Source organism: Diceros bicornis, chromosome 12 (assembly GCF_020826845.1).
Source record: "Diceros bicornis minor isolate mBicDic1 chromosome 12, mDicBic1.mat.cur, whole genome shotgun sequence".
NCBI lineage: Eukaryota > Metazoa > Chordata > Mammalia > Perissodactyla > Rhinocerotidae > Diceros > Diceros bicornis.
In genome coordinates, this window is record NC_080751.1 from 15,661,509 (window position 1) to 15,680,478 (window position 18,970).

Here is an 18,970-nt window from a genome sequence, read left to right on the forward strand (position 1 = left end):
GAAGTCCGGCGAGCGACGCGCGGCGGGGCAGGGGGAGGAAGCGCGGTGCCGGGCCGGGCCCTGGAGATGGTCCCCGGCGCCGCGGGCTGGTGTTGTCTCGTGCTCTGGCTCCCCGCGTGCGTCGCGGCCCACGGTGAGTGGCAACGGCGGGGCTGCGCTGCTGGGCGGGGCTGGCCGTCCAGCTGGCACGCGTCTCGGGCCGGGGGCCACGGGTCACCTTGGGGACCCCGCGAATTCAGGGCAGGGCAGGTCGGGGGACGGGAGACTGGAGTGGGTGGGTGCTGGTCCCCAGGGACATGAGCTGAGCACGGCCTGAGGCTAGGCTCTTAGTCCTCAGCTCCTCACGCCGAAGCAAGACTGCCCCCAGACCCCACTAGCGCTGACCCAGGTGGCTGAGGGGGCGACCAGGAGGAGGAATAAGGGACGGCTAGAGATATGTATGTGAGCACTCAATATACAGGAGCACACATTCCTACACGTGGGCTCACACGCACAAGTACGCAGGTACACACACAACCTGTTTGCACCTACATGAGCACACATACACACCCACACACATACATGAGCACATACGTATACCCACATTTAATTTACACAGATCAGCAGATGCAAAGATGTGTGTGGGGAGGAGGAGGAGTTTGTGCTAGTCCAGGAAGGCTTCCTGGGAGTGTATCTGTGTCTGATGGGAAGTCACCACTCCCAGGATAAAAGGCTGTATAGCCCAGTGCCAAGCCAATGGATGGAGCTCTACCTGGCGGCTGTGATTTGGGCAGTAGACAATGACAGCTAAAGGCACAATCAGTCCTAACGCTGGCACATAGTAGTGGCTTGGTGGTTTGTTGATAGACTAATGGACCTGTGGCAGCAGCTTCTACCCTTCCACATTCCTCAGTCTCTCTGGGCTAAGAAAACCAGGGACTCAAGTCCAGGTAAAACATTAAAGTTTGGTGCTGAAGAGATGTTCCCCCACCCCAGAAAAATTTGGTCATGCTGGCAGTTCTCTTCCTCAGGGCAATGGAGCTGAAAATAGTTGTTGTTCACTCATTCAACAGTCTTTATTGAGCACTCACTACATCCTAGCCACTGTGTTAGGTAACGCAGATACAGCATTGAATGAAGCTACAAACTTATGGTCCTTGCCCTAGTGGAGGAGACAGGCATTAAACAAAAAATCATGAATACTGTATAATTATAAAATATGTTGAAAATCTCAATGGAGAAAAAGTACATTTTGAATGGGCATAAGGGGAGGGCAGTCATAAGCAGAAGGTTTCTCTGAGCAAGTGACATTTAAGCTATGACCTAATGGATGAGTAGGAGTGAGCCAGGCAAAGAGGTAGAGGTGGGGTAGGGTGAGGGTAGGAAGCCTCCCAGATAGAGGGAGCAGCTTGCAAGACGACTCAGAGAAGTGAAGAAACTGGAAGGAAGCCAGCGTAGCTTCAACATAGGAAGGAAGAGATAAGGTTGGAGGAGTAGCCAAGGGCCAGATGGAGCAGGGTCTCGCAGGCCTTAGCTAAGAGTTTAGATTTTAAGTGCAAAGGGAAGTTGTTGAAGGGTATTAAAGCCATGAGTGGTGACATGGTCATATTTGCTTTAGGACGTTTTAAGAAGGTCCCTGGCTGTTGTTTGGGGAATGGACCTTAGAGAGCAAGAATGGAGGAAGACACACCAGTTAAGAAGCTGGAATAGTCAGGACAAGAAACGATAGTGGCTGAACTAGGGGAGTGGCAGTGGAACCAGACAGTCAACTTTTTTGTGTGTGTGTGAGGAAGATCAGCCCTGTGCTAACATCTGCCAATCCTCCTCTTTGTTTGCTGAGGAAGACTGGCCCTGGGCTAACATCCATGCCCATCTTCCTCCACTTTATATGGGACGCTGCCACAGCATGGCTTGCCAAGCGGTGCGTCAGTGCGCACCCGGGATCTGAATCGGCGAACCCCAGGCCGCCGCAGCAGAGCGCGCGCACTTAACCACTTGCGCCACCAGGCCGGCACCAGACAGTCAACTTTTAAGTTTTAGTGAGGACTGTTTGGTACCACAGCTCCACCTTGAAACTCTCGGGTCCACTTCAGAGCAAAGACAGATTAACCCTCAGAGAGAGAACACTAGAGCTCTCAGTCTTCCTGGCTCACCTGTGTAGCAGCAACAGCAGCTACATCTCTGGGATTACTAATTCTGTCTGCTCAACTCTATTCTCCCCAGGGCAACTCTATTCTCCCCATCTGCTCTACCACCTGGAGGACCCACTTGGCTGAAGCTGGGTCCCTGGGCCCAGACTATAGCCAGCCCATTTGAAGACACAGGTCCATGATCTGAACCCGAACCAGCTCATTCCCTGGAGGTTTCTCATCTGTACTCTTTATCTTTCAGGCTTACGCATCCATGATTATTTGTACTTCCAAGTGCTGAGTCCTGGGGACATTCGCTACATCTTCACAGCCACACCTGCCAAGGACTTTGGTGGTATCTTTGTAAGTTCAGGAGGCCCCCAGGTCTCTGATCCTGTCTCCACCTTCCCCCTACTAAGCTGAGGTGACCCTCTTATCCCTTCAACCAATACCTGAGTGCTGGGACAGGGAAGGGAGCAGAATCCAGCTCTGCCCTCCAGGGGCTGCCGTGCAGGAAGGAAGGTCTTCCAGCTACTCCTCTGGGTATAATACAAACCTGCGCACGATGGAGGGACAAGCTGTCTTCTTTGGTGACATGAAATGGTGAAAAACCAAGGGCTCTGCTAGCTCTATCTCTGCACTGTGTCACTTAAGGCAAGTTACTTCCCCTCTCTGGGTCCATATCAACTCCCCTATTTCACGGAAAGGCAGGGTTGAGGAGGACAACTAGTTAAGCTTTTGTGAGAATTAAGTAAAATGCTCAAGTGCCCACCGCACAGAAACCACTCCCCGTTTCCTTCACCCTTTGTCAGCTGGGTCCTAAAGCAGGCGTGTCTCCTCACACTCTGGCCTGTCTAAATGTCTTTCAGCACACGAGGTATGAGCAGATTCACCTCGTCCCCGCGGAACCTTCAGAGGCCTGCGGGGAACTCACCAACGGTTTCTTCATCCAGGACCAGATCGCTCTGGTGGAGAGGGGGTGAGGAGCGGTTAGGCACTGGCACAAGGGAAGGTCAGGCACGGGGTAGATTCTGAGACCAATGTTGGTGGTGGTGCTTTCAAAGAGCTGTTTTTAAATAACTAATTTTTTTAAGAGTCTTAAAGAAATGTCTTAAGATTATCCATGCCTTTTGGCCATTTACTTACGAGCCTTTATAAAAAAATTTTCCATGGTCCTTTCATCCTCCCAGGGTGACGGTCTGTGGGAGGGGCAACTCCTGCCTTTCCTTTTGTCTCATCACCACCTCTTCCAGGGGCTGCTCCTTCCTCTCCAAGACCCGGGTGGTGCAGGAGCACGGCGGGAGGGCAGTGATCATCTCTGACAACGCGGTTGACAATGACAGCTTCTATGTGGAGATGATCCAGGACAGTACCCAGCGCACGGCTGACATCCCCGCCCTTTTCCTGCTCGGCCGAGATGGGTGAGGGCTCCTTGTCTCTGGCTGTATCAGCACCAGGCTGGGTGCCATGACTCGGGGAGGTCAAGGGCAATCTCCGGTCCCTTCCCGCAGGCCTCATCTTGGGGTGCCCCAGTTAAAGGGCCAAAAAAGTCCTTGGGCTCTGGAACTCCCAGTGACGGGGTCAGTGGGGATGATGGGGTGCTGAGAAAGTGACCATCGCCACCTCTCTTCATGCCCTCCCAGCTACATGATCCGCCGCTCCCTGGAACAGCACGGGCTGCCATGGGCCATCATTTCCATCCCAGTCAATGTCACCAGCATCCCCACCTTTGAGCTGCTGCAACCACCCTGGACCTTCTGGTAGAAGAGTTGGTCCCACATTCCAGCCATATGCAACTCTGGGCTAGGAAGGGGAAATCCAGGAATTCTGCTGTTTGGGATTTGGGGATAGCATTTGGGGACAGGTGGAGCCAGGTAGAGGAAAAAGGCTTGGGCCTTGGCTAGGCTAAAGGAAGCTAAGGCCTTCCTGTCCCCAGGGCCCCCAAATGTGTCTCATTATATGGGAAGAGGCAAGAGCCAGGGCCAGGGCTTCCTGGCTAGAATCTGGAACAAAAGGGGCTAAACACAGGTGGCCTGAGAGCCACCTGTGGCCTGTCACATTCCACCTGGCTCCAACCCAACCCAGAGTTTCCTCGCAATGTCCTTCACAGCAGTTGCTGGAGTGGTTTAAGGAGCTGGTGTTTGAGGACTTAATAAAACCTCACTGACTTTTTAGCAATAAAGCCTCTCATCAGGGTTGCAACTGTGTCCTAGAATAAGAGCACACAGGGGCGGGAGGGGCCTCCAAACTCACTCATCTGGTTCCATGCCCTTGTGTTGAAGGGAGGTAATTGAGGCCCAGAGAGGATAAATGACTTGCTCAAGGTCCCCTAGGACCAGCGCTCGGGCTGCTCATCTTAGATCCCAACACAGCCTCCTGCTCAAGAACTCAGGAAACCATAGTTCAGTCCCCAGGGGGAGAAGATTCAGAGGCTGGTGCTGGGGATCCATACTGGGCCTCAGAGGACCCTTGCTCTTGGACTTTGGAAACATTTGCACAGCAGAGTATGGACGAGACCAGAGAGGAGCCCGAACTGGGAAGCTGGAGTTCCCATCTCCTGCCTTCACCTGGTCTAACCTATGTGCCTTTGCACCACCTGCATGACGGCTGTGTGCTCCAGGGAGCTTGTCAAGCCATTCTCCACAAAGCCTTCCTGCAGAGGCCTGTCACTACTCACATTTTATTGAGAATAGTGCACAGGCAGGGGTGGGAGGATGCTGACTGCTGTGAAGGAGTAAGAACCCAATAGGCCAGACCGGCAGACTCCACCTGCTCAAGATCCAGGAAAGCGCCTGTGGGGTGAGCACCTACCCTCCCTGGGATCCCACAGCAGAGGGACATGGCAGACCCCTCAGGTAAGGTAGGCAGAAAGGAATTGCGAGTGATGGGTTATAATTCCCACAGCATCCAACCCAAGAGTGAGGGGTAGTGCTAATCTGTGGGAGGGGGACAAAGTCAGGGCTAATCTCAGAGTATCTAGCATAGCTCCTCTAGGTTTCTGGAAGACTTCAACATTCCTCTGTGGAGACCCCAAACGTGGAGAGGCCAGGAAAGCCCCTCACTGACCCATGTTAAACAGGTTCAGGGAAGACTCCAGAGCACCCTACATTAAGGAGCATAGGCCTGTCATCCCCCAGGTGTCAGCTGTGCTGCTACAATCCTCAATGGGAAGAGGCTGTGAGGAAGAGGTGATGGTCCCCCACATGACCCTCCTGAGGGAGGCAGAGGCCTCTTCTGTACCCCACGGGGCCAGCCACTGTGCCAGCGCCTGAGGGGCAAGGCACAAAGTACAGAGATTCTGGAGTCTGGGGAAGGCGTGAATCTCCACTCCCCCCGATGTCCAAGTGCTGGGGGTAGGGATGTGGGGAGAGGGAGGTAATACCCCTAGTTCCATGTTCTCTGGCGGAGAGCCTTAGGGAAGATGCTCTGGAGGCCTGGTTCTTCCTTCCTGCCTCTCCCAGCTGTGCTAGTGGTCAGACAGTTGCCTTATCAGCTATGAGGGAGGGAGGTGGGGAGGAAGGTGAGGGTGTCTCACCCCCTCTCCTTTCTTCTTCAGTGAGGTCAGATTGCCACTTTGTTACCCCCTCCTAGCAAGTGGAGAGGGGTGAAGCCTCAGGTGGATGGATAAGCGTGGCCATGGAGCCAAGGGGAAGAAACACTGTTAGGCCCTGACCTTGGTTCCAGCCGCTCACACCCTGGAGCAGAGGCCAGCGGGGAGGCCAGTTCTGAGAGGCTCAGTGACAGCGCAGAGCCTGAGCCACTCAGCAGCAGTGTCCAGGTCATGAGGTCTACTGGGGGGGTGGAGGGCCTAGGATCCAGCCTCTGTCCTACCCTCCAGCAGAAATAGCTGGAATTGGGGGAAAGCAGGCAACGGGAGTGGGGAGTTCCTTCCAAGCCTCTTCTCTGCGGGAAGGCCACCTTTTCTGGCAGGGTCTGCGGTAGGGCCCCTTCCAGGTAGGGCAACATCATACATCAGTCATCTCATCCCCCAACTCTGCATCTTCTGGTTCTCCTTCCTCCTCCTCTTCATCCTCCTCCTCCTCTGAGGTCACGTTGGGTTCATCAGCCTCTGCCAGGCATTTGGGGCAGGAACAGACAAACAGATAGTTCTCCCTGCAGGGGGTGGGAGGATGGTGGAGAGGGTGAAAAGTCAGGCATCCACCGGGATTGGAGGACCCCAGAGCCCAGCTGCCCACCACGTCCCCAGCTGGCACCTGAGGATCTTGTGGCGGCTGTGGCGGCTGCGCTCCCGCTGACAGCAGTCTAAGTAGCTGATACAGATTTCCTGGAGGGCAGAGGAAAGGTGGGGTCTGATGGTCTGTGCTCTCTACTAGATGGGATTAGGGCCTCCCCAAGCACTGCCCTATCTCCACCACTGCCCAATCCCCAGGAGCCAGGCCTGAATTGCCCTTTAGCAAAAGGGTGGGCTGCCCTGATCCATTCCCCTGTCCCACAGCAGGCAGGCCACTATGAGGCTCTAACAACCTGTGTCTGAGACACAGAGGGACTGTATAGTTAGCCTCAGGCCATGGTTAAAGGCAGTCCATGGCCAAGATCTGTGGCTGGGGTCAGAGGTTATCTTGGTGCGATGCTACTTGCCCTGGAGGAGATTCAACCAGGCTCTGTGCATTGCACCAACAGCCAGGACCCCAAACCCACACTAGCACCCCATAGCCCAAGCCATAAAGAGCCATCTCCTGCTTTCTTAGAAGCCACAGACTTGTTGATCAAAAGGTGGCTGGGGACAAGAACCTGGCCACACAGCTGTCTCAAACACTGTCTGAGGCTTTCTGGAATTATTTTTGAAGAAGTGGGGTGGGGTAGAGCATACCCATGGGCAAAAAGACTCATGCCCTGGGGCACGTGGAGATTCAAGCCAACAGCCTCGACTTGGGGCTCTAGCCACCACTGCTCCCAATCCCTGCACAGAACTTGCAAGGCCCACTGCCCACCAACCCCCAACAGCTCCCAGCCCCCTCACCTCTCCTGGCTTAATATCCTCCAGGGCAGTGACATGCAAAAGGAAGTTGTTTTCTGGGAAGGAGGTCTCTGCATTGGGGACACAGCTGTGGTTGCCTGGGTCACAAGAGGCAGGTAATGAGGACTGTTGACTAATAAAAATAACAGCCTCAACTCTGCAGAGCACTGGGTCGCATCCTTCCTTGTTCTCTGATCTCTGTTAAGGTTGTGCAGGTCCTGACTCCCAAGTTTCCTGACTCCCCATCCAGTGCTCTTTCCTGAAGACCACAGTACACAGGCACAAACACCCTCCCACATCACTCCCCTCTCCCACCCGCCCTGACTGCCCCTGCCCTCCTCCTCACTGGTCAACTTGATTTTCAGTTGTGTTCCCAGTGTCTTGCAAAGGGAGGGACAGGGCTGTGAAAGGGATGGCCATGCCAGACCACTTTACTCAGTCCTGTCTGCTATTGGATGTCTGGTAACAGCCAAGCCAGGTCCTCTGAGAGCCTAGTTTGGGAGGGGTAGAGTGGCCCCAGAGCCTGGGAGGAGGGGTTTGCATTGAGGAAAAAGCAGAGGGTGGGAGGCTGAGATATGGAAAAGACAGTAGTCCGAGCTGACTCTGCACCTCCCATCAGGTGCTGAAGAGACTTGCCTTCTAGCCTGAGCTTCCTCCTCCCAGGATCCTGAGGGCCTCCCAAGCTCTCACAACACTCCCCCACCAAATCTCACAGAGCAGTGGCGGTGCAAAGCCCATACTTCCCTTTGGAAAAATCAGAGCTCTGTGCCCTGCCTTAGCACAGGGCCTGGCCTACTGAAAAGTTTTATACAGAAACATACATTAAGGCACAAGCAGTCCAATGAATGAATGCATGAAAAAACGCTGGAACCGAAAAGGCCCAGGGGAATCCCCAAGGAAGCTCAGACCTAACCCCACTCCCAGACTCAACTCTATCAGCCTAGAAGGGGACAACTGAGAGAGATGAACTGTGGCCACGAGGCCACCTTCCTCAATGCCAGGACTCACAGCAGCTCTGGAGCGCAAAGAGGCCAGATCCTTCACAGTTAAGGAACTCGCCAGTTGCTGTAAGACAGGAAAATGCAGATGTCATTCTACCCATTTTATAGATGGAAAAAGGACTAGGCTTCTAATGACACGCACTGGCTCCACAGTCTTGCCGCCCAATCATGACTGTTTTACTTGAACTTGCTCCCCGGAGGCACAAGCCCTGCCTTTCTATCAACACTATCACTGTATTTATCAGCACTCCCCCACCCCCAGCACTGAGCCTCTGCCTGGCTCTCAGGGTTATTTCTCATCTGTGTGTCCTATGGACAGACCTGAAGCTTCCCACAGGCATACAGGGATTACCTTCCCCAATAATTAACTCAGAGCTTCCTGGGGGAAGACTGCGTGTCCATCATCTGACTGGGGGGCATCTCCAAGGTGGAGTGAGGCCAAGACTCCATCTCACCAACCTGCCTCGATGTCCTTGTACAGCTGGTCAATGAAGGCATCCAGCTGCTCGCGGTCCTGAGGCTTCAGCTCCAGAGCGTCACAGGCATGGACCCACTGGCTCAGGGAGCTGGGGGTCCCAGGCAGCCGTGGTTGGAGAGGAAGAGGCCCAGCTCACAGAGCTCTCCACCTCTAGGAAAGTTAAGCCCATTTCTTTCTCCGGGGTGGGGGTCCTATCTTCCCCAGGAGACCACGGCTCCCAAGAGCAGACTCCACTGTCTCAGTCTTTCTGAGCCCCACCACTGTGTCCAGTCCAGCACTCTGGCCACAGAGTCACACCCTTCCCCGCCCTACTCTTGAAAAGAGCTGTGGCTACCTTCCTCAGTCAATCTCCCGCCCACGCCCTGAGGGACAAGTCCAATAGCTCTGGAACATTCTCTCCTAACCTGGTCCCAATTCCTTGGCCATTGGTCCCAACAAGAGCAAAGAGAGACCGGAATCCATCTGGAGTGAACCACTGTAGGGGAGAAAGAGGGATGAGTGCTCAGGTTACAGCCACTTGCTTTTCTTCCTGATACAACTCTCTGTTCAGAAAGTCTTCCGTAAGTCAGTCCCATCCCAACTCCAGAAGACCAAGTCGGCTCTGGCTTAGCTGTCCCAGCAGGAGATGCTGACCTAGTTGCTCCTGGAAAGTTGAGTAACTGGGAGGCCATTGGTCCCACCTTCCCCACGCTCACCTGGCTGAGTGCTTCCTCATAAAGGGCCTCTGTGAAGAGTCTCCGCAGAAGTTCCAGCTGGCCCTGGTTTAGGGGAAACAGGGAGAGACTTGCATCCCTGGGGATTTCCCATTAGCACCCAGGCAGGGCCCAGAAGACCAGGTGAGGGAAGGAAAAAGGGCCAGCTCTAGAATGAGCTTTCCCTGGGGCACAGGAAGGCCACAGAGTCCTTATTTCCAAAGAGCCTTGGCAGTCCGCTGGCCTGCTCCAACCAAGGGTGGCAAATCCCAAATTCCTCCCTGTTTTCCAGCACTTGTACCAGCAGGACTGAGGCAGCCTGGCTTAGAATGTCTGTCCTCACCAGCCCCTTCCAGGCTCCCCAACCTGGCCTCTAGACCAGCTGGACTCTCCCTCTCCTTTCCTCAGAATTCAGTGCAGGAAGGCCCACCCCAGATGCCCATTCACACACCTGCCTCCGCCTTCAGGCAGCTCCTGCATGGAAGTCTGCTGTCCTTAATGAGAGTGTGTAACTGACTGGGAGTGGGCACTAAGTACATTGGCAGCTAAAATTCTCCTGTGTCACATTGCTCCCTGACCCTGTGGACTCCCAACCCTCCATTTTCCATTATACCTGATTTGCCTACTGCTATCCTATGATGAGGTACTGCCTTCCCGCATCAGGGCACCCAACCCCTCCTTCCTCTGTCATCACCTCACTTCCCAATCTTAGGTCATGAAGTTAAACAGTGGCAGAAATATAAGTCCTCTGAATATATTTTTGGCCCCAGGCTCTAACCCCCTCCTGGGGCTGGGAAGGGACCAAATGTGGAGCTCCTCTGAGGTAGCCACAGAGCATCCCAGGATACTGGGGGTGGGGGTCGGGGTGGGGGTCATGGTAGAAGACTAACCTTGAATTTGTCCCCCAGGAGTTTGTGGACAATTTCCTCCTCCTCATTTGCTGTTTTATTACAGAACTGGGAGAAGAGCCTGATCCAACGATCCTTATCCTTAGCCTGCAGTGAACAAATATGCTTCAGGGCCACGTTCACATATGCCCGTGCAGGCATGTGCACACGTGGACTCAACAGAGACCCACCTCCTTACTGCCACTCCCGCCCACGTAGGAGAGGTAGCCTGTGATTCTAAAGCCCCTGCCATCAGAGAAACACCATCACACATGAGCTTCTAGGCAGACCCTTCCTCTGCCTGGGGACCTCCTCCCCACCCTACCCACACCAATTATCTCCCCAACTGGGGCCAAGCTAGCCAATTCAACACCACCAGGAAAACAGGAGAATGAGGCTGAGGAGCAACAATATTAATAGATGGGGTCAGAGTGGCTTCTCTCGCTTTATGTGAGAGACACAATCCTGAAGAAGTGGTGCTTGTAAATTGAATGCATGAATTGCTGCTCCACAAGAAGTGCTCTCATAGATCAAAGACTACAGGCAAGATGAGCCCCCACTCCACCTGCCAGATTTGTGGTTAGATACTCCTAAGGTTTACGTAGCAAGTGGCTCTCTTTTGGGAAGCCCAGGAGGAACTCTGCATCCAAGCCAGGGTCTTGAGGTGAGGAGGAGACTGAGGCCAAGGGTTGAATGAGACCAGTGTCAGCTTCCCTGGGAGGGTCCGGTGGGCTCACCTGTTTCACTGTGGCCACCATCCGGGCCATTAACATGATGCTTGCAGTCTCAGGGGGGTAGTGAACACTCCTGGGGAGAAAGAAAGAGATCTGGCCTAGACATTCCCTCCCCAGTAGCTGAGTTCAGGGAAGCCCAGTCTGATTGCTACAGAAAATCCTTCCTCCCAATCCCATTTATAACCAAAGAGAGAGAGTCATCAGCAAGGACTTGGGCAGAACTTTACATTCCTGTGGGCTTAATGGGGCTCTTTTTGGGAGTGTGTAAAATGCCCAGGATGATGGGACTGGCAGCTCAGATTAAAGGCAAGGGGTTGGAGGATGTGCCCTCTATTTAACCCTAAGAATGGAGGAAAAATCTAGAGGATGGTAACTTAAGAAAAATAGCTATATCTGCTGAGCCCAGGCAAGCAGGCAGGCCTGTCCCTTCCCAGACAGGGAGGGAAGGATAAAGGAAAGAAGGGATGAAATGCCACCTACCTCCATGCTTCCTGCAGCTTATTGAGAGGATGCAGGGGGTCATCCTGGGAGGGGCCTGGGCACAGGGCCTGATGGTACTGCTCAGCAGCTGCCAGCCGACATTCTGCACTGCAGTACATCACCTGTTGGAGGGGTGGAGGTCAGTACCCTAGGATCTGGCCACGGGGTAAGGCACACATGTCCCATGTACTCGCTTCCTCTAACTGCATTCCTTCCACAAATAGCCCCTGAGCAGTACCTCAGTGGTATCACAAGATCAGAAAGCATCTGGTGCTCTGGGGGGATGTGAGAGGGGTACCTAATCCAAGCTCTAAAATCATGGGGAGGAAAGAAAGCTTTTCAGGTAGAGGAGAGAACCCCCATTAGGCTCCAAGGAAGAGGGCAAGCTCCCACTAAGCCTATTTTCTAGACAACGGGACTGGAACAGGGAGGATGAAACTGGACCAGTAACTGAGCCTTTTCAATGTCTTGCCGACATTGTGGCTCTCAAGTGCCATGACCAGGTCTGTCCTCACGCCTGTCTCCCCAAAGAATACTTCAGCTAAGGCCTCCCCTACCTGCCCCCTTTCAGGTGCACTCCCCCGGATGCTCACCTGGCAGTGGGGACAGCTCTGGTGGAGGTCTTTGCGCACGGTGCACAGCTCAGGGTGAGGCAGCACCTGGCCTGGTTTCCCCGTCAGCCTCTGGGCATTCTCCTCGGCCTTCTCCAGTGCCCGAAGGCAGTGGTCGCAAGCTGAGGGGGCGAGACAGACATGACAGTGTGTCTTGAGAGCAGGGGCCACGTTTGTCCTTTTTACAGCAGTGTCCCCAGGGCTGGAATAGTGCCTGGCGTATAGGGGGTGCTCAATAAATGTTTGGGAAGTGTGTGAATGAATGACTATGTTAAAGAATGGAATGAATTCATGAATTTCACATGCATTCAAAGGTAGATGATTCCCTCTTACGTCTCTGGAGTCCCCAACCCTCCTGTCAGACTCTCTCTGCTTCTCAACGGCCCTTAGTCTGTGGGGCTCCCCTCCCCTCCCCAGACTGGGCTTTCTCCACATTCTGGAACCAAGTGACCCTCCTTTCACAGTCTGTCTGTAGCCTAAGAAAAGCGTGAAAAAAGCAGGTGGCTGGCAAAGCTAAGGACATCCTACTTGCTTCTGACCCCTAACTCAGCTTTTTTTCACCAATGGGCACATAGCCCCCTCTTGGTGGAGGGCTGCACTTTGGCACAGAGCCCTTCAGCATGACATCCAGTCCCTTCGACTACGGGCCAGACTGAGTTCCACCTGCATGACAGTCCTACCCCAGGGAGCACAAGAAGAGCCTCTCTCCTGCAGACTCATAGCCCCAAACGGCTGGAGATTAGACGGAGGCATGGTTCTTCAAGGGAAGACAGCCATTCCTCCCAGCACCCAGAGTTCAGAGACGACAGCTAGTAGGGATGAACACAGCTCTCCTCCATGTGCAAAGGCAGCTGGCCCAGCAGCTATGAGGGTGGGCGAGATGTGCTCACCTCGGTAGCGATAAAGTGCATTCCAGAGAAACTGTGCAGCCACTAGGGGCCGTTCTACGAAGATGGTCTCCCCCTTCCGGATCAGCTGGGTGGCAAACAGCCCCTTTCCCTAAGAGGGCAGAGAAGGAATAGGATGTCCATAAGCAGAGACAGAGGACATAGCTCCAAGGGCTCTGAGAAGGCCACCCAGCCTCACCCCCATGTGCCTCCCTCTCAGCAGAGGCCTCTGCCTCAGGAGGGTTCATGGAGCATGGCTGGCACCCTCCATAACTGCCTCCTCTAGAAATGCAGCTCTGACCTATTTTCAGTCACCCTTCTTTCAGCCTGTTCAGAGCAGAGGGCCTGAGATGGGGAGGGAGACACCACATCAGCCATCTTGGAGTACTCAGAGCAGGACAATTTTTGGAATGGTCCACAGGGCCAAGGCTCATAGCAGGCTGGGACCTCCTATACCAGGACCTGGTAAAAGCAGGGCCTGGTGAATGGCAGGGCAGCCTTCTCTGAGACACTCACTTGCCCCTCCAGGATCCTGGCAGTGATACTGCTGCTCAGGGTTGCAGAGAAATCCTACACCACGGGAGAGGGAGGCCTACTTTGGAGGAGAACATGCCCTACTTCCCTGGTCGGCTGGGTACCTACAGCACCTAGCACAGTACCTGGCACCCAACAAGTTCTCAGGTGTTAGACTGAAAGGAATAACTAAGCCTATCACCAGTCCTAATGCTAACTTGCTGTGAACCTTTGAGCCAGTTGCTTCACTTCTTTGCATCTGTTTCCCACATGAAAAGTGAGTATAATAATACCTACCACGCAGCTTCCAGGATGCAATGATATAGCCCAGGTGAACGTACCTCATGAGCTCTAGCTCCTTACTACTCAAAGTGAGGTGATGGACTGGCAGCACAGGCATCACCCGGGAGACCGTTAGAAATGCAGAACCTCAGGCCTCACCCCAGACCTGCTGAATCAGAGTCTACTTTTCAACAAGATGCCCAGGTGAGTCACATGCATGTTGAAATTTGAGAAACACTGGTCTAAAGCACTGTATGCATCATGTAAGGGATGAAGGATGAGAAAACAATTGCTGAGTTGCCATTTCTCAAACATGCAAAGGGACTCAGGAAACAGCTTCAGGACTCAGGCAGTGACCGGCCCTGCTGGGCACTTACTCCCACTGTTCACTTAGAAAATAGGGGGGTGCCCCTGCCAACAATGAACTGTCACAAAAGGGAGAGTGACACAGCAGTGAAATGTCCTGTCATGTGGCCTCCGCAGTAGCTCCGTGCTTCCTTCTAGCACTGGCACTCTGGCTAGACAGGAGTGTCTCCCAAAGTCAGAGTGGCAGGATGTGTAGACCAAGACAGGCCCTGAGCAACCCATGAGCCACAAATCTCACCCCTCTGAACAACTCGGGGAGCTCTAACAGTAGAGAGGGACAGCTGAAACAAAACCACGGGGCACAGCCATGGATGCACCCTTGGCTGTCTTCCTGGAAGCCTCACCTCCATGCCTTGTAGCCCCTGAGATCCAAGTGAGCAAAATGAAAATCTGGCCTTCCTCTAGGGAATAAAAAGATATGACAGAGACCCATGTTATCTCTGCCAATCTCAAATCTTAATATTAGATAAATATTAATCTCTTTCTGGAGGACCAAATGTAGAAAAGATTTAGTAATCAAAACAAAGGGAATGGGGCCGGCCCGGTGGCGCAAGCGGTTAAGTGCGCGCGCTCCGCTGCGGCGGCCCGGGGTTCGCTGGTTCGGATCCCGGGCGCGCACCGACGCACTGCTTGGTAAGCCATGCTGTGGTGGCGTCCCATATAAAGTGGAGGAAGATAGGCACAGATGTTAGCCCAGGGCCGTCTTCCTCAGCAAAAAAAAGAGGAGGATTGGCGGATGTTAGCTCAGGGCTGATCTCCTCACAAAAAAAAAAAAAAAAACAAAGGGAAAATAATCAGAGCTATTCCTCCATGAAACCACTCATCCCCAAAACATATGGAAGTGTTTCAAGAAAAACAGCTCTAATTCATATTACCAAGAAGCTTGGAGAAAATTGAACCTGAATGGAGAGGGCACAAACTATGCAAAGATAGTTCCAACTTGAAAAGTAAATTTTAAAAAAAGATTGTGCAAAACTCTAAGACTATGTAGTAAATTTTAAAATCTTTATGAAATAGATGATTTTCTAGAAAATATAAATTACCAAAACTGAATTCAAAAGGAAAACAGCCTCAACAGACTAATAAGCAGTGCCGATATCTGGCTGATGTGCACCAGTATGGCATTTGGTTGGCATCCACTGTATTTGGTCAGGTTTCTGTTCTGATTGGTTGTGTCCTTGGCATAGTAGTTGGTAAATTTTTGAAAATCATTCCTGCCAATATCCATAGAAGCAACAGAGAAAGTGGTCAAAATCTAGCCCCATCTGAGACCCCTAGTCTATTTGGTTTCATGAGCCAGCTCTCTCAAACCAAAGCACAAGTAATTGTCACGCTATTTAAACTATTCAATAATAGAGGAAAAAATGGAAAGCTTCTCCATTTTACCAAAAAACAAGCATTACTCTGATGTGGTAACCTGAGGAAGACAGCACAGAGAAAAAACCCACACATCAATCTCACTTGATGAATGTAGACGCAAAAAACCCAGGAAAATGCATCTTGTCATCAAGTCTGGGTAGGTATGTGATTTTCTCCAGCAGCAGATCAGGTGTGGGCATGGAGAGGGTGGCCAGCTCATTCTTCCAGAGCTGGGGTTTTGATAGAAGACTGGGATAGAACACCTGGGCAAGGAGAGTGGCTGAAGTGAGAGGGAAGAAGTGCAGAAAGGAGGGGGCAGAGGGATGGGGGCTAAGAGAAGGTATAGGTGAATATCTCTGCATGCTAGGAGCAGTGGAGACACCATCAAACTGTGAGCCAACCAAGAGCACTAGAGGCCCTGGGGAGGAGATGGAGATGTGAGCAGCTGAGGAGACCAAGGATGTATGGGAGCTGATTTACCATGGAAGGAGAGGAATGCTCCAGATGCCTCTGGAGTGGAAGGAGAGCAATGCAAGGTTAGGCTGGGGAACTGGATCAGTATGAAGATGCTGAGAGCAGGAGACCAATGACTAGAAGGCTGACATCTGGGACAAGGACCAAGCATACACACAGCCACTACACATGATAAATTCAAGCTCACCAGGCAACAAAGAAATGTAAATGAGAACAAAGTAATTCCATTTTGCACATATCAATTGATAACATAATTAATTTGCACATAGCAAAAGATAACTAAGAAAGAAAATACTCAGTGCTGGAGAGGAAAAAAGGATGTGTGCACAGAAAATGAGCTCCAAGACCTTTGACTTCAGGGTCAAAAAAATAAGATCCAACATAAGAGTCCATAAACAGGTACCTGGTTGAGTGAACTGTGGCCCGCCCATGAAACAGACTATTACTCAGTTCTTAAAAATTAATATGTAGAAATAGGTTTATTGATATTGAAAAATTTACATCAAAAAGCACTTTCTAAAAATGTAACTTTATATATTTGCATACGTGTAGGATTATGAGCGATTTTTACCTTCTCTCTCCTTACATGCATTTTGTATCAATTTCTACAATGAACTTTCAAAACACGATAATAAAACGACAAAAATCACGCCCTGTTTAAAGCCTTCGAATGCTCCCACGGGCTTTGGGCTCCAGTTAAAATTCCCTACCACTCCAAAGCCCTTCGAGAAGAGTCCTGGCCTCTCTACTCACTCCATAACCCCAAATCTCACTCAGAAAGTTCCCTGTGGACCCTCGTTTTTTCTATACCTCAGTTCCCTCTGCCCAGCACGTCCCCGCCCGCCGCTCCCGGGGCCCAGCAGCAATGTCCCCCAGCCTGGTCCGTTGGCCCGGCGCCCCCCAGCCCCGCCGGGAGCAGCCGCAGCAGCGCCACTGGCAGGCCGGCCGGGTTCCGCGGGGAGGGGGCGCGCACGGAGACTCTGCAGGCCCTGGTTGCCGCGTGACCACCCCGGAAGCCTGCGCGCCGGGACAGACAGGGAGCCCGTGGGCCGGGAGCAGGGGCCGAGCCGCGGCGTCCGAGCGGCAGAGTAGCCTTTAGGCTCCGGGCATAGGGCCCCGCGGGGCTGTCTCCAAGGCCGGACGGGGTGGGGGCTGCCGACGGGGTCCGCCCCGGCCTCACCTTGGCGCTGCTCACAAAGCGGACTTCCACGGCGACCCGGGCCCGGCCCGCCACGCCCACGCAGAAGGAGAACACGTCGCACATGGAGGCCGCCATCTTGGGCGCGTCTCCGCCTTCTGACCCTTGACCCTGCCTCGACCTGGGAGGCCCCGCCCATCTCCGCACCCGCCCGCGGCGTGTCTGTGAGGGTTTGGGCGCTAGCGAGTCTGAATTTGGGTCTCTTTTACCTACGTGTTTAGATCGATCGGTTGGTTGACTGGGCGTAGCTGGGCCTTTGTGCTTTTACATCTGTGCAATTTTGCACGGTTTTGTCTTCGGGGCTAGTATGTACCTCTGTCTCAGAGCGTGTTGTGTACTGTATAGTTTTGATGTGTCTGTGTCCGACTTCGTGTTTGTGTATCTGTTGTCTCTGTCCACCCAGTGGCCCGTCTTGAGTCAAGCGCTCTTTGGACCCAGCCCTGGACCCGGCCGAGCGGTGGGACAGCAGCGGGCTGACTTACTTCCATCCTCTCTGACCCTCAATCTGAACTAGCCTACTCCACCCATCCGTCCTGCGAAGTTTGACACAAGATTTCCCGTCTCCGTGGGCCCTCCGGCAGCGGGGCAGACAGTCCTGTGAAATATCAAGCGGGACCTGTATCCCCCTCAGACTCTTCAGGGGCTTAGGGACCTTGCAGCCTGGGGGAAGTGGTGGTGGTGGAGGGGGCTCCATAGTGGACCTCGGGTCTGAGGACCCCTGAACTTATATGCAGAAGTGAGTGTGATATGCACATTGTCTTGACAGGAGAGGGACCTGTTCTCTCATTCAGGACCCCAAAAGCTGCAAACCACTGACATATCTGTCCACACAGCCAAGCCTGACCACCGTGCCTTGTTTCCTTGTCCTCCAATTGATTCTGTGCTCCTGGAAAAGTAACCTGTTTCTGCATTTGCTTTGGTCTCATGGTGACATTTGGGCTTGGGTAGAGCCCAGTAACTGCTGAATAGGTAACTGACTGTTGATTAAAAAAAAAAAAAAAAAAAGAGGTGACCCAGTTGCTCCTGGAAGAGGCAGGTGTGGCTGAGTTCCTTTGATTAACAGAGTTGACTTTGGGTCCAGCATTAGGAAGGATTTCCCTGAAGACAGGGACAGAGAAGAGTTCTTGAAGCTGGACCCTGGCCTCCCTCCAGCTGCAGCCTGGTGTCCAGGAGAGCATGGTCCACTGCCTTGGGGGCAGGTAGTTTAGCAAGGCTGTCTCTGCTCCCCAACTTTCCTCTCTCCCTCAGAAAATTCTGCAGAGCAGCTGGGGACCATGCCATCTCTGACCACCAGGTGGCAGGGCAGACCTCCTTCCACCAGCTCACCTCAGCACCCAGAAGCCATTCTAGATTCTAAATCAATATTCTCAGTAGAGACCCACCCAAGAATGTGGAGCACTAGAGAAATCAGCTCTGGAAATGTTAGCGGCAAGCCCCACAGGGGTAGGCAGTCAGCTAGGCTTCTTAGAAACTGAGCAGATTCCTGGGAAGGAAAGGGAGCCATGAGTCTGTGTTGTGAAGGGGGGGGGGCGGAAATAACCATCTTATGAAAATACAGCAGAATTTATGACAAAATGCCTGCCTTGGCAAAGGAAGAGTCCAATTTCTCTATTCTATATAAAGATGGAGAGGGAGTCAGGGTGGGTAGCTAGAGGGAAAAAGATGGTGGTCAGGGTAGCTTGTCTGCTCCAAGGAGGCAGCTGGCCCTAGCTCCTTCTGAGAGTGGTAACAGTTCAGACAAAAGAAGACAACTCTGGGGAACTCCGTGAGGGGAAGGGGACTAAATGGTCTAACTTCTCCTCCTCTTTGCTCTCAACTCCACCATCTCTGGTGGGGAAGAGTCTTCTATGCCCTGATTCGAGGAGGCCCCCTCTTCTCCACAGCCAGGCCAGGAGAAGACTAATCCCTGGAGAGGCCAGGGC

General features: G+C 53.0%; 2 protein-coding genes across 2 annotated transcripts; one reads left to right on the forward strand and one right to left on the reverse strand.

Moving 5' to 3' along the window:
- Positions 1-15: 15 nt before the first annotated feature.
- On the forward strand, positions 16-4,813 carry PRADC1 (protease associated domain containing 1). Its single transcript, XM_058550947.1, has 5 exons — positions 16-133; positions 2,371-2,471; positions 2,978-3,087; positions 3,362-3,529; positions 3,752-4,813. The coding sequence occupies exons 1-5, from the start codon at positions 67-69 to the stop codon at positions 3,870-3,872; spliced, it is 567 nt and encodes a 188-aa protein (XP_058406930.1). The 5' UTR covers positions 16-66; the 3' UTR covers positions 3,873-4,813.
- On the reverse strand, positions 4,770-17,141 carry SMYD5 (SMYD family member 5). The gene is made up of 13 exons (XM_058550945.1): positions 17,031-17,141; positions 12,860-12,968; positions 11,952-12,091; positions 11,359-11,480; positions 10,882-10,951; positions 10,148-10,252; positions 9,261-9,323; positions 8,970-9,040; positions 8,547-8,653; positions 8,095-8,151; positions 7,090-7,184; positions 6,323-6,393; positions 4,770-6,221 (listed from the first exon to the last, which is right to left on the reverse strand). The coding sequence occupies exons 1-13, from the start codon at positions 17,124-17,126 to the stop codon at positions 6,074-6,076; spliced, it is 1,254 nt and encodes a 417-aa protein (XP_058406928.1). The 5' UTR covers positions 17,127-17,141; the 3' UTR covers positions 4,770-6,073.
- Between the last annotated feature and the right edge of the window lie 1,829 nt (positions 17,142-18,970).